The sequence below is a fragment of the Calypte anna genome, chromosome 1 (genome assembly GCF_003957555.1).
Source record: "Calypte anna isolate BGI_N300 chromosome 1, bCalAnn1_v1.p, whole genome shotgun sequence".
NCBI classification, from domain to species: domain Eukaryota; kingdom Metazoa; phylum Chordata; class Aves; order Apodiformes; family Trochilidae; genus Calypte; species Calypte anna.
Window position 1 is genome coordinate 131,659,844 of NC_044244.1, and position 15,244 is coordinate 131,675,087.

The window sequence follows — 15,244 nt, forward strand, 5'->3', positions numbered from 1 at the left end:
CATAATTATACCAGATTTTAAGGTTGTTGAGGAGTTTGCATAAATTCCATACTTAAAAGGACTACATGTAAATAAAAATGTGGATTTACATAGCTGTCATCTTTAAATGTTTTGAAAAGGGAGTCTCCTAAACATGTCTATATGTGACAAGAGACAGCTTCAGATCCACTAGCAGGAGCTGAGAAAGTCTGGAAGAGAGAATCTTTTAACTAGAGCACCCCAGTAAATACCCTCAGAAACATCCAGACAGCAACGTTAAGAAAAAAAGAGAGTCACACAAAAGGAGATAGGATCTGCTGTATAAATAATTAACCGTGTGCTCAAAGGTACTTTGCTTTCTTTTAATGCAGAATAACGGCTAGGATATATGTTAGAAGTTGTAATAAAAAATAACAGTTCTGTGGGAAATGTCATAGGAGCAGAAATGTCAGCATTTTTCACACCACAGTTCTCTGTTTCCTGGTAGCCAAAGGCAAAGCACACTTCTGCTGGAGCTGATAAAAACAAAACAAAAAAAGCCCAAACCACAAACCTGAGCTTTACATTTTGTAAAAATGTAAATTTCGTAAAAGCTTCTTTAAAACTAAACACTTTAATTACTCAAAATTCTGGGTTTCTTCACCTTTAAAAAATATATTGTGATTTGTTAAAGAAAAAGCTAAATCAGTTCTGATTTTGGCTTGTTTGCAAAAAGTAACTTTTTATTCCCCTCTGTTAATTTAAGAGGTTTTTAGAGCAGCAAACCTATGTTTTTTGGGTTTTTTTTTCCAGCAAAGAATCTTTAAATGAAAAACACTACCTAGCTCTGTTAATTTCCTACAATTGTCCTGTTTTCTAGAAGTAAATCTCCAGCAGGATGTATTCGTATGGAAAACCCCAAGTTAGCAATTTGCAAGTTTTCCTGTATCAGGAAACAAAGTAAAGAAAATAAAAAGACAAGGGAAAAAAAAACTCCACGTGGGAAAACACTCGAGTGAGTATATCCTCACCCTTTTGAGAGAGCTTTTCCCGTGCCTCCGTTTATTCCCTTCCAGGTCTGAGGGAGAGCACCAGCTACTGGTCCATCTGGGTCCCGGAGCCGGACAGAACCCTCTCCATCCTCAGCCCCCGCTCCGTGTAGCCGCAGCTCACCCACCCGCCCTGAGGCGCGGGGAGAGCGGGATCGGGAGCGACCGTCAGGACCCGAGGTCCCCGGTAGCACAACGGCGGCTCTCACCCCTCCGCTTCCCCTCGTCCAGCCACCGGCTGCCGCGCTGGGCACGGGGGGGGACGCTGCGCCCGGACCCTGGACGAGCCTGCGCTCCAAGGAGCAGCCACCGGCGGGGCTGCGACTTTAAGGGGCCGGGGGAGGTGGCAGCGGGCGGGATCTTGCGCGCCAGTGCCCGCCCTACCCTCCCTCCCTTCCTCCCTCCCTCTCTCCTTCCCTCTCTCCTTCCCTCCCTCCTTCTCTCCCTCCTTCCCTCCCTCCCTCCCTCCCTCCCTCCCTCCCTCCCCCGCTGGCGGGGCGGTGGGCAGTGCCCGCGGGCTCCCGCCGCCGCCGCGGGTGAGGGACGGGGAGCGGCGGCAGCGATAGCAGCAGGAGCAGGAGCAGGAGCAGCAGCAGCGTGCCCGTAGCCATGGCTCTGCCCCTGCGCTGCCGCCGGCTGCCCCTGCTGCCGTTTCTCCTGCTGGCAGCCGGCGGGCTGCGGGCGGCGGAGCAGAGCGGCGGCGGCGGCGGCAGCAGCAGCGCCATGGAGGAGCTGGCCACCGAGAAGGAGGCGGAGGAAAGCCACCGGCAGGACAGCGTGAGCCTCCTCACCTTCATCCTGCTCCTCACCCTCACCATCCTCACCATCTGGCTCTTCAAGCACCGCCGCGTCCGTTTCCTCCATGAGACCGGCCTGGCTATGATCTACGGTCAGTCACGCCGGGGCCGCGGCACCGCGTTTCTCCCAGCGCCTCCCGCCCCTCTCCCTGGGCAGGCGGCTCTCTGAGGGCCGCTGTCACCCCCGGCAGGTGCGGCCCGGAGTCAGTGGCGGGCCCCGGTGCTCGGCCGCGCCCCGCCGCGCCCCCGCTGCCTGAGGCGAGGTGCGGGCGTACGGCGGCGCTGCGGCTCGGCGCCCCCCTCACGGCCGGCGGGCGGCGGCGCAGGGGTAGGCCGCACCCCGGGGGGAGAGGGAAGCTCCCCAGTGTCGGTGCTTTTGAATCCCCTCGCCGGCTTCTTCTCTCGGACCCGGAGGGGGCAGAAGGAGCAGAGTGGGGGGGGGGACACAGGGCCGGCCGCCTGCCTCCCGTGCGGTGTCCTCTGCCAAGGTGCACCCTGCCACCGGCCCCCGGGCGCTGTAGCGGCTGTGCTGGCCGGGCACGGCGTTCGGTCAGCCTCGCTGCTGCAGAAAACCCGCTTGCCGGGGGTAATGCCGGCATCTCGGGGTGCCGGTCGTCGCGGTAATGATTTTTAGGAAGCGTCACCCACATGCCCCGCACCGTGCTGTGGCAGGCGCTGCGTGAGGAGGAGCGTGTTGGAACTTGGATGCTCTGGGGTTCCGCTCCGTGAGCGCTGGCGTGATGCTGTCACGGGTCGCTGTCACGACTGCCGGTCGTGACCGACTGCGGGGACAGCAGGCAGCCAGGGCAGTGCCCGCAGCTCGTCCTAAGCCCACCCGGTGAAACAAGGACTGTGGATGGGAGTCAAGGGAAAGGAACCCCCCGAGCATGAGCTGCGCTTGTAGGGCTGTTGGTTCTGAGGAGCTGGGCTCTGTGCTGGTGCTGCCTGGTGCAGAGGACCGCAGGTGTGCCCGAGCTGGCGATGCGGAGTGCTCGCTCCGCTGCAAACTTGCACGGTTGTATTCCGTGCGCAGTTTGCAACGCGGAGCATAAGCAGTTGCGACGAGAAGCAGCCATCCATTAAAAATAATGATTCGTCTGCCGGTGATTGGCTACTGCCCCGGTGGCGGGGGCACTTCTTCTCTTCCGTGAGCTGAGTCGGTTCCTGCGGAAAGGTGTGAAACACCTGCCCAGTGTTGGTTGGGATAAGTATATGGAGGGTAACCACAGATGAGGAATTCGGCACTCAAGGGGAGGGGGAAAGTGGCCTGTTTCTTCCCCGATGAGTACTACTGCTATTGAGAGCCACCTCGCTGGTTGCAAAGCAGTGGAATTTTCCTCTGCCGATGCTTCTCTTAAGCCATCCGAGTTTGCTCTTAGTCACTGGTGTCTTTGCTGCATTGCCGTGTATTTTCATGTGTGTTTGTTGTGGAAAACCGGCAAATTAACAGCTGGGCATGTAAGTAAGTTATGCACTAGCATGCAGCTGCTGAATAGTGGTCAGGAGATGATTAGCTGTATGTGTGCTGATTGGACTATGTAGGCTAAGGTTGTGTTGAAGATGCTATGTTTACATATTACCTTGGTGTTGTCACCTTCAGAAAGTTCATTTTTGCGTTAAGACAATTTCAGTGATAGAGGTGGTTTCCTTTATGGTGGAAATCTTGTGTACTGGAAGTGCCAGTGTATGCAGCACTGGTACCAGGACACCAAGGGCATGTGGGTTTGCATTTAAATGTACAGGAAATAAGAAATTGTTCAACTGGAGAACTCCTGCCTCTCATTAAGCTTAAACTAGTTCTCTCCAACATCCAGTTCCTGACCCATGAAATGGATGATAGAGTCCAAAGTTGCTGTACAAGTGCTGCAATCTTGTTTTAGGACAGGCACTACGCTATTGCCCTTTCTGCACCATAGGCAGCACTGCCGAGAGAATGATTGGCTCAAACCATTCCATCTTCTTGCTGTACCCTTATTTAAATAATTTTGTTTTCATAGTTTCCCTCAGTACACCCACCTTCTAGACAAGCCCCTTTGGTATACCAGAATATATGCTCTTCTCCCTCCCAAGCAAAATGATTGTTGCCATGTTGTGGCAGACATGAGGAAACACGTTTAGCAAGTTCATTTCCTCTTTAACACTGTTAGCCTTCATGCCAGTAAAGCTGTCCTGAGGCCTGGCTTCACTTAAGCATTTTGCTGACTTCCCTTAGAGCAAAGAAAAAAAAAAACCATACTAAATGTCACAGTAACTAACTGTTACATTTCTGATAACCAGGCTTTGCTCTTCAAATAGGACTTTCTCCCCTTCTTTGTCACTTAGAAATCCATCTTTAACTACTATCCTTTGTTTTGTTGCTAAGTTGATGTCTGAGAAATACATATTCTTCAAACTGTGTGCTTAAAAAGCACATATTTGATCAGTCTGTTGTAAACACAAAATTACAGGGCTGTATTTCAACTAAAGAGTTTGTAGTCCTAAACCCACCAGTATATAGAATAAAACAGTTCTGGGTGTCTAGGTGCTCTCATAAGCATCTATTTCAAAATGTATTAATGTTACAGGCTCCAAGCAGGTGAAGTCTACACCACACATACTATTTATGTTCAGTTTTTCTAACATAAAAAAATCAAAGCAGTCCTATAACACAACCATTTCAATCCTACCTGAGTGGCTTTTATTTACAGGAGAAGTAAGCTGGCACTTCAATGATGATTAGTTTTTACTGTAGACACACCTGGGGAAAAAGAAAACAAACAACTGTCATCTTGTACCTAAAAGCCCTCCAAAACAGTTGGTTTCAAAGTGATGAATCTTTGGATAACTGCATTAGATCAGATACACATTCGACCTGAGCTTGTTAGGTGAAACAGCAGGTCTTGATGGTTGCTTGATTCTCTCACCCTTTAAGACAAGGTGATGGAGCTGGATTTATTTTTTTTTTGTTATCTGGCTATTTTGATTTACAGTAATATGCAACAAGACCATTTTTTCCTTGAGCACAGTAGGAATCAGGTGGCATGATACTGGCGTGAGAAATGGGGTTTTAACCAGCAGTTCTCACTTATCTTTTCTGAGAATCTAGATACAAGGCATCCTGTTTGACTTTCATGATGTGTTTGCTGTTGATTTGATCACATTTCTGTTAAAGGTGAGTGTTTTACCCAGCTAAAACAACCTGTAGCCCAAGTACTGCTGGTGAAGCCAAAGTCTGTGTATCTTCCAGACTTTGAGTAGAATGTTTTCTGCTGCCTATGAAATGAGAGGCATCTGCCCTGCCTGACAGTTTCAGTGTGGTGGTCTAATTACCCATTCCTCCACAGAACAAACCCTGCTGCCCTGTCTAGGTTTGCTTGGTTAATATAACTTCATTGTGATAGCCGATGATTTGAAGAGTAAAAAGTCATTAAAATAATTATGTAGTCTTTCCATGTTTCTTATTTCCTGTGTTGTCACTGTCTTTTCAACATACAGTGTGCTGCTTGTCTGTCTGTGTTGTTCTGATTTGTTTAATATCTTTCTCTGGAAACATCTGCTAAGGTGTGAAATAACATGAAGGTAATGTACCCATGTTCAAGGACTTACAGTGAGGCTTTCTTTGTGATGTGCAAATTAAAAGTAAAAATACAGTAATTACAGACCTCAGCTGCACATGCTAGGTCTGGCAGTTGTGTACATGGAAGAGGAAGGGACCCAACTTTTAAAAGATGTCTTCAAATACTTTGCACCTAAAGCTGCAGGTTCAGGTGCACTGCTGATTTGAACTGATTATGTCACAGGCCATTGCACTGATTATCTGCAGGTCATTCCACAAGGTGCTTTTGTCTTATGTACTGCCACATACAATTAAATACTGGTCTTGAAACTGAAAGAGGGTATTGCTCTGGGACAGTTAAATACTTGCATGGGGAAAATGTTTTGCAGCTGCTACTAATGCAAGTCATTATGGAGCAATAAGACAAACAAACCAACCCCAAAACACAGCCCACAACAGAGCAATTAAGGAACTAAGACTTTGCTGACACATGTAGGCCAACTTGTGGTATAGTGATCATGAAGACTTTTTTTTTTTTTTTTTTTTTTTTTTTTTTCCTGCTGGTCTGAGCCCCAAGGATAAAGTTTTCTGAGCCTGTTTTTCCCAAAGAGGTTCAGCTCTCTGGCAGGTTTCTTCACTCTGCTGAAAAGCATCCTCATGTAGTAGGGAGCACATGGCATGGAATGTGCATCTCAGTAATAGCTCTGGGAAGAGCTTAAGGGTGGGACAGGATTGTGGCTCCCCATCACTTGGCAGAGGAGGAAGCAGCTGTCTGGATATGTAGGCATGTCCCAGCAGATCCAGTGGTATCAATCCCATTAGACTATTAGCTTGTCCCTTTTCGTAAATGATAATTTGGGTAGTTAGCAACCCACACATCAGCACAGGTCAGTCTTACCAGGTACCTTCCTGACTGCAGGGTTGTTTTGGAACTTCCTGGAGGCAGAACTGGAGGTAAAAGCAAAAGTAAAACTGGACCTAGAAAAATAAAGACAACATGTTAAGAGGCATATAAAACTTATATTACTTTTTATGGATCAGAAATAAGAGAGATGAGGTAAATGGTCCAGATAAATATAACAGCTTTATTCTGAAATACTCTCTATCAGGTGAAGTTTCTGTATCCACAAGGTAGATACAGAAAAGGGTCATTTTCATCTCATCTGCCTGCAGTGCTCTCTGTTACAGTTCTAGTACCTAAATGTGCTGGAGATGTCCTAATACATCTCCATGTCTATCAAAATAATGGCAGTGTTGGTGTTTAATAAGCCACTTTTATATAAGCCTTCTAATACTAGATTTAGGAGCATAACTCTGAGCACCCAGGTTTGAGAATATTATCCTTTCTCTGGTGACCTGTTCTTCCTGGATATGCAGTTAATTAATTTGGTTACAGGCTTCCAAAGTTAGTTTTGCTCAATTTCTTGGCTACTCAGGACATTTTAGTTGTATTACAAATCTTGCCTCTCAGTTTGCTCTGTTGCCTGTGCCTGGGTTTATCTTGTGAGAGATTTTATTATTGTGAGAAATGCTGTATCTTTCACTAAACTATCTCTACTTCAGATTTGTTCTTCATGTAAGGTGGTTGAATAGCTTATAAATTGCTACTGTTTCTGAAATGTCTTTGAACTACAATTCATCCGTAGTCCTCAGAGTGGTGATTTTGTGTGGTTGTTTTTTTGTTTGGTTTTGTCTTAGGAAGTTTTGGTTGGAGTATTTTTTTTGAGGGGGGATAGTGGTTTTTATGGCAAATAAGATAAATCTATTAATTTCTGTTCGTCAACTTCAGCTTCACGAGATATTCTATTAAGTCAGTGCCAGAATACCTTTCTGATAACCAGAATGAGTCAAAGAGAGAAATGGCAACCCTGGATTTCCTCTGTGTGTCTGTTTACCTGGCTGTTTAAGCTGGGGCTGCCCAACACCACCACACAGTTGTAGGAAGCAGCCAGAGGCTGAAAGAGGAGGTGTTCCTTTCATGTACTGTAATTCACATATGAATTAGCAAGGTATCACAAACAGAGCTCACACCTGCCTGCCTGCCCTCTGCTCCTGTGTGCCTGCACCAAGACTGGTTGTGTTGGTGGGAGTGTGCTGAACTGAGGGCAGGTAACCTGGTGTCTGGGCAACAAACCTGTTGTCAAACAGTGAGGTGGTTCTGCAGCACATGATGGGGAGCCCTCTTGTCTGGGCCCTGTAGCAGCTTGAGGTTTTCCTTAGTTCACTTCGGAAGATTTTTTTGCAGACGTTTCTGATTTTTCTTTGCTACCTTGCAATAGAAATGTGACTTGAAACAGGTCCCTCCAAGGAATCTCTCTAAAACACACAAGGACTGAGCTTTTCTGTAGATGCAGAGCATCTGCAGCTATTCCAGTAGCTTCTGCTCTTGATGCTGTTGAGAAGGCTGAAAAGGAGATTGAGAGGGAGTGTATAAAAGCTGTTACATCCTACATACAGGATTCCCAAAGCTGCTTCTCACGTGCTGATGGTGCCCTCATCTCAGTGCTCCTCTACTCAGTATGTTTTGAGGAGAATGTAGTTGGGAAAAAATCAGGTCTTGGTTTTCAGCTGCCTCCTTTCCCTTTGTTATATTAGTCCTTTGTTTTATTGACGATTATAGAAGGGATTGTAGAGAACATTTTCTTGGCTATGCTCACAAAAATCTATGAAGCAACTGGTATGTGATTTTATCTCCATGTCTCATAATACTACATTGACTTACACCTTATGCAGAACAGAATGAAGAATTCAATTCAAAAAGATGTGCTGGACTAAAGTGTTTCTAGTTGTGCCTTCTCTTGTGGTGTGTGTCTTTTATAGACCTTTCTCACTTTCTGTGCTATAGAAAGACCAGAGCATCTTAACACTGAAGCCACCTTCAGCCCAAGGAATTAGCCACACAGGAGGGTGCTTTTGGAAGTGTCTCTGATTCATTTCTACATCCAGTCCTGGGGAACACTGAGGTGCAGGAGTGCAATCTGTGAAACACTTTTCTATACCACTGCATGTCCTGGCTTCACTAAGTGAGGTGAAACACAGAAGACTTCTGTGGTGTGTCCTCCCAGCTCCCATTGTCAGCAATACTGGTACAACTGGGAATAAGTGTGATTTGCACACACTGGAAATTGAAATTGTCTCTTTATTCAGCAGAACCAAAGCTATTTCAAATTAACAGATTTTCTCCCCATCCAGACCATCTCTGTTAAACTGTAGCAAAACTTACTTCCTTTGGCTCCCCAGCTTAGTTTACTCTTTTAAAATGTATCAGTCAGCAGAACCCTGGCTCCCCAACTTCAGTTTACACTGTTTAATACCTATCACGCCTGGCTCCATCAGTAAAATCTCATCGGGTCTAAAAAGATAAAATGCTAATAACATTGGCCAGACATCTAATGCAGATTGATAGCAAATGCAATAGATTTCCAGGAAAGACCTAAATATCAAAAGGAAGGTCCCAAGTCACCAATTACACCCTCTGACAATCTGTGGCCCCAACTCTCCCTTCTCAGAGAACTGGCATTGTCTCCATGCCAGGATGGATCCCTGTAGTGCACACAGATACTTCTGAAAGCAGTGATGGGAAGTCTCCACTCCCTGTGACAGAAACGTGCCATCATTCAGATAGTTATGCTCCCCCCTTGTGTCCCCTGCCCCCATGAGCCTCACTTTGTGGGTGCATGGATAGTCCTTCCCCCCCATCTGTTCTTCTGAAAGTTGGCCTCCTCATCCCAACCTACTCTACAGAGAAACCTTTCCCTTATTTCTCCTAGGGATCTATTTACAGCCCTATCCCCTGCTATCTGAAGAGCCACTTTCCATCAAGTAGAGGTGGCACTATCAACCCCCCTACTGATTTAGAAATGAGAATTCTGAAGCAGGAACTGTAGGTTCCTCAGTACTGTGGTGTTTTATTGGACACCTACTGCAGCACAGAACTATGTATCTTGGCCTGTTGGGACAGGTAAAGTAAAAAGAATTAAAGTAAGAAGTAAAATATATTTTGGTTCCTACGTAGTCCTTCAGAAGGTGCTGTGTGCCATGGGTGCTTTTTCCTTGCTCACGTGCTGTGTTGGCTTGGAGTCTGGCACTGAGCTGCTGAACTGTCCCTGTGTGTTCAGGAGATGGCCTTGGGATTTAACTGAAGGCTGCTGTGTTCATTCTGATAGCCAGAAATATGAGCTTGTAAACAGAAATTTTATTTTATTTTTCCCTGCAAGTGTCTGTATTTGGGACTCAGGATTAATCCTTTATCCTCACTGCAGACTGACTCTATCCTTTCCTCCCCTGCTTTAGACTAAGTGGTGCCTGTATTGAAAGGATGTGATATCAGCAATTATTTTTTTAGAAGGGTATTTATCTTTAAGGGATTTTTACTAGTGTTGTGAAAAATACACAGTTGTTCTCAGGAGATCAGCTCTTTTCTGTGTCTACCAAAGATGGGTAATTTAGCTGAAAGGCACTGCTTTTTTCCCTCCCTATTAAAAAGCACTTCAGCCTGCAATTAACTGAGTGTGAAGGGAGAAAAGAGCAATGGTATAATTTTTTTTTTTTTTCATGCCCTGTAATGAGACAATGCCATTTACTTTAGAAGCCTGAAAGCTATGGTGGAAGAAGCTGGTTTGGTTTTTTTTTTTTTGTTCTGGTGAATTTTGGGGTTTTGTGGGTGTTTTGTTGTTGGGTATGGGGTGTTTTTCTTTGTTTTGGTTTTTTTTTTTTTTTTTGTCAAGGAGAAGTAGTTGAAGGCTCCCCCTCAATTAGAGCAGAAGAGATGAAATATGCTCTGTGCTCTTCACCAGGGGAGGCTCATGGTTTCTGTTCTTTCTTCCTGGATTCAGCATTTAATGTTTGGTTTCAAAGGCTGGATTTGAGCTCTGCAATTTCTCTGTTTCTGTTGTATGTGTCAGCAATGCACAGAAAAAAAAAAAAAATCCAACCCCTACCTGGTAGTTCTGTCCTGGCAAAACTCTTGTCTGTGCAGCACTGTTGCCAGAAGGTGTTTGTGGTCTTACCCAGCCATGGGGCAGCCAAACACTGGAGGGTCCTGCCTGTAAAGCCAGGCTGGTGGGGCTTGCAGATCTCCTGCAATCTTGGCTACTTCTCTGTGGCTGCTGTTTTCTCTGTTTGCAGGGTCTCCTGATTATCCCTGCCCTGATGAAATAGGTTTTAAAGGCAACTGGGGGCCACTAAAATACCTGGTGCAAAGTTTAAGTGGATGTAATGAGTGAATGACTGGTTTTTCTTCTGTTACCTTGTAAGCTCCTTGGGGAGGGGGTAGTTTGAACAGCAGAGCTGTGGGTGAGTCTGATGGACACCTCGATTTGGTGGCTTTGTGGAAATGTTTAAATAAATTGTTGTGCTTATTCTGAATGCTGTACCTTTTCATAGCTGTCTTTGCTTCTCACTGTGATTGAAATTAGTACTGAGGACTGCTTTCTGGTTGTTTTTTTAAATTTTATTAAGTACGTGCTCTTTTTGACTTCTCCTACTCTTTCATTATGAAGTTGGGGGACTATTCTTAAGAAAAAAAAAAGGTTGGAAACAAAGGAGCAGAGTTTAAATGTATTCTAAAATGCAATTAACTTGTCTGGGCATAAGATGACAGTCTTCAAAGTGCTGGCTGTGTGTGGCTGTGGGGTGTATTCACCTGCAACCCTTACCCTCAGCAGCTAGCTGAAGAGGAAGCTGCCTGTATGGCTTGGGGTCCCCTATGTGTGGGATTTCTCTCCTGTGTCAGCCCTGTAGCAGGGTGTGCTGTGGCCATGGTCAGTGCCAACACGTTGAAAGTGTACTCAGTGCTTCTGAGGCTTGGATGCCATCCCATTTAGTCAAGAATTGGATTCAATATGAAAACTGCTGTTAACCTTTGCCATGGCTTTGAATATGAGATACTAATAGAAAGATGTTACAGCTGATAATAGTTTAAAAATATCAGCTGTCCCACAAGGGTATGACTCGCTTCTGATTTGTACTCTTTGAATCCATTAGAATGGGTACTATTTTTTTCTGTGCTAATTCTGAGAAATTATTATTTCTTCCCCTCCTTCTTTGCACTTGATACCAAGTCCTTCAGTACTGAAAGGGGACTTGCATTTCAAATGTCAGATACTTCTCTGCTGTTCTTTTACTGCTGCACAAATTTTCCTGTTTGCTCTTTCCTTCAATGTCATTCTTCATCATGCTTACTGATTGTGTAACAGCATTTCTCTTGGGAATAATTTCCTTATCCATGAGACAGCTTGACTGCTTTTCCTTCAATTGCCTTCTTAGTGAGTGAATTGTTTATGTTTAGCCTCTGAATCCATCCTGTCTTGCAGCTAGAGAACTTGCTTTACAGCCTTTGCTGAACCTACTAGTCACCTGCTCAAGTTGGACACTTGCCCCATCCACACCTCTGCTGTGGCTGGAGAGCATGTATTCCATTCCCTGTATACCCAGTACTGTTGTTTGTAGCCTTAGGATCTGGCTGGTTTTGTAGGTGAACTGCAAACTCTACTTTTTTACACTGGGAACTATTTAAAAAGAATTACATTTGAAGGAGTAGAGGCTTCATCTGGGCACATTTGAAAGCGATCTGGGTTGTTTTTTTCCTATAGAGGCAGTCGTCAAAGACCTGGCCAGGTTCTACCCGATTGGTGCTCTGTTTGCTTGTCTGAGTAATGAAGTTGATAACTTCAAGTGGTTGAGAGAGAGAATACCATTCATGCTTTGTTTGGTTTTTCTTGCAGACACTGTATTTAAGCTTATTATTCTTGGCCTGAAACACCAACATATTTCAGCTGGCTTTTCCCTTTGCTTTATAATTGATTCTTTCTGAGTAGCCTTTACCAGTTGGATTCGATAGAGGAGTAGGAACTGGCACAGCTAGGGATGGATCTCCTTGGGTAGTTGGGATGGATGTGCCACCTGAGGTGGAAGTGACATTCACAGGAGTTGTTAAGCAGTGTGTGGAGTTGGCATCAGCAGCTACACTGCAGTTCTGTAATGGTTGGGAAATACAGGAATAAGCATGGAGGGACAAAACTGGTTAAAATGCTTATTCCTGTTTTGGAAGTGCCACCTGATTGTTTCTTCTGGGTGATCTTTGATATTCTAGTTGAATGTTATGTAATGCTATGTATTAAGAGCAGAGGAGGGTGACTGTGTATGACCCTCCACAGACATGTCTGGCAAGTTTGGGTGTAGCATCCTTTCCTGGCTCACAGAATTGAAGCAGGCACTTCTGCTTACTTAGCTTGTCTTGAAGCTTTATACTTGGCAGTCAGGACTGCTTCACAGCATAAAAGGTAGAGCTTTGTGGTACTTGTGTCAATACCAGTGTCTCACAGGGACCATGTTCCCACCAGACACTGCTTACAGTGAATAGTTCTCAGAAGGAGGTGTTTCAGAGACCTGATGGTGTGAGTGAAGTGGTCGTGACTCTGGAATAGACTTTCACATGGGCAGCTGAGTGCCAGTACAAGATTTTAGCCCAACCATTATTGCTTTTCTTCTCCACATGGCAGTATGTCTGACTTGGAAAATATATGGTTTATGAAGTTCAGATTTACCTTTAGAAACTTCACGTTTTTTCAACCATGCTCTCATGTGTTAGGGCAAAAGTTGATCTGCTCAGCCCCAGACACATTCTTCAGACTACAGGAGCTCGAGTGGAAAGATTTTCTTTCTGTACCAGGTTTAATTTTTTTCTGAAGTTCTGAATTACCATTTTCCCAGGGAGTTTGCTGCTCTCAAACCTCTCTGTTGGAGAGAAGGAGTCTCCCTAGAAAAAACACGGGCATCTTAGGATTCCAAAAAATCCAGTGGGTGACAGTCCTCCTAATGACCTTTAACAGAGATTCAGGGACACAAAATTAATATTTTCCTCAGCACTGCATGCTTGAAGAGCTGGTAAGTGATTTCCTAATGGTGACCTGCTTGTTAAGCTACAGTAACTGGATATAATTGCAGCATACTCAGTTTTTACATGTGTCTGCATGAAACAGAAATGTCAACATAAATATCTTGGTGATACCTCGTACTTGCTTATCTTTCCCTTCCCCTTATATTAGCCTCAGGGAACCATAAAAAGAGTTTATTGCTCTTGCTGGCAAATGCTTGAATGTATTTATTTCAACATTTTCAGTTTTCAGCTCTAATGGTTTTGGGATCTCTTCCAAAATGTAAAGCATAGGACAGTTATATTTCTTGTTCTCTGTACTTCAGCCACAAATACCTGATCTCACTGCATCAGGTGCTTATGATGTCAGATATATAAGTGTTTTGTCAAACCTAATTAGGAATAGGGAAAACTTTGCATTACATGTTGTGTGTGTTTATGACAGAGCCTCTCTCCTAAAGACTACAAAGTCAGAGTAAGGTGTGTAAACACAATCTGCATTGTGTTTTTCAACACTTTCTTCTTAGCCAAGACACCCACCTTGGCTCGATCTTTTAAATACTTCTTAAACTTAACTGTAAGTTCTTAAGACAAAAAAATGCCTCTGAAGTTTTTTGGTTTGCTGTTCTCACAGCTGGTAGCCATAGGTTGTCTTTTCTTCTCTATTACCAGACCACAAGCTGTTTTTCTGCATTAGGTGCTAAGTCTACCACAGCTCTAAGAAACTGGAGAATCCCCAAAATTTGAAGGATGATGTCTACATGAATTTTGGTAGCCTCATTTCCCTCCTGTGAGGTGCTGACACAGATACAAGTAACTCTCAACCTCCAATAGTTCCTGTGGGTTTAACCATTCTAACCATTCTTTTCTGGTCTTGTCTTTAAGCTCTCCTGAAAGCACTATATTTACTCTCTGCCTATCCACTTTTTTGTGGGAATCACCTAAAACTCTTTTTTTGCCACTTCTGTCCAAGGCACATCCACTAGCTTTTCTTAATTCTGGCAACCTGGATTCCCCTCTATATATCAGACCTACTTTCCCCCCCCAGCCTAAACTAAAAAACTTTGCTCACTTCCCAGACTTTTGGGAACACATGGAAACTGGCTTAAGCTCAGAATGGCTGAAATAACTTGCTTTCTTCTTCCTCCTGCTATCACCATCTTGTCTATCACTTAGGCCAGTTCACTGAGTGCTGCTGAAACGAGTCTTCACATGCCTGGTCTTCACAAGCAAAGTTCAAGCCTTCACAAGGCCTGTGCAAGTTCTTCCTAGCTAAAATATATGTAAGATCTGATTTTCTATCTCTCCTTATATGGCTACAGTGCAGGCTTTCATTGCAACATTGACTCTTTGATGTTCTGCTTCTCAGGACCCAGGAGAGCTGCATTCAGATTAAACTTTTACTTTTGTGTTGTAAGTAGCTTTTTTCCTTGACTTTTTTTTTTTAATTTTTTTCTTGCTTTATTGCTGTGTTCTGGGCTGTCCTCCTGTTGCTGTGAGTATTGTTTTAGGGTTTTTTTAAAATTAATTCTAAATATATCAGGTTTTTGTGTTTTTGTTTTGTTTTGTTTTGCCAAGTGAAAGGTAAAGATTCTGCTTGTCTCTAGGAATATTTAAATATAACAACTATTACCTAGCATTATGTAACTTGCTAAGGGGCTGTGTCAAAAGCAAGACCTACTTTTCAATCCTTGGACTTCCAAAGAAGGGGTAAAGGTTGACTAATGGACAAAGTACAGGTTGCTCAGCTATAAGGGAGAAAATCCTTTGGCCACTGATGACTATTTACTACCAAATTACATTATTGAATTTTCTTGGACTGGTGAGTGAGGACTTTAACTGAGTTTATAACACTAGATTAGAATGACTTTGTAAAACTATACTTTTATTCAATCTAGTCTTCTGAGATCTTCAGAACCCTTAACTGCAGAAAAGACACTGCTTAAAAACAAAAGTTGGCAGCTTTTGTGATGATGGCAAAGTGCCAGAATCCTAATGCTGTGGTACCTACATAGTGTTTGCTGGACAC

General features: G+C 44.4%; 1 protein-coding gene across 2 annotated transcripts in view; it reads left to right on the forward strand.

Moving 5' to 3' along the window:
* The first annotated feature begins 1,410 nt into the window (after positions 1-1,410).
* Positions 1,411-15,244, forward strand: part of SLC9A7 (solute carrier family 9 member A7) — a 76,910-nt gene continuing 63,076 nt past the window's right edge. The window contains exon 1 of one of the 2 annotated variants that reach the window (XM_030453474.1): positions 1,411-1,896. In XM_030453474.1, coding sequence (XP_030309334.1) covers positions 1,617-1,896 — 280 coding nt within the window. In that variant the 5' untranslated portion in view covers positions 1,411-1,616. The remainder of the gene's footprint in view (positions 1,897-15,244) is intronic. The other variant, XM_030453466.1, reaches the window with a different exon arrangement.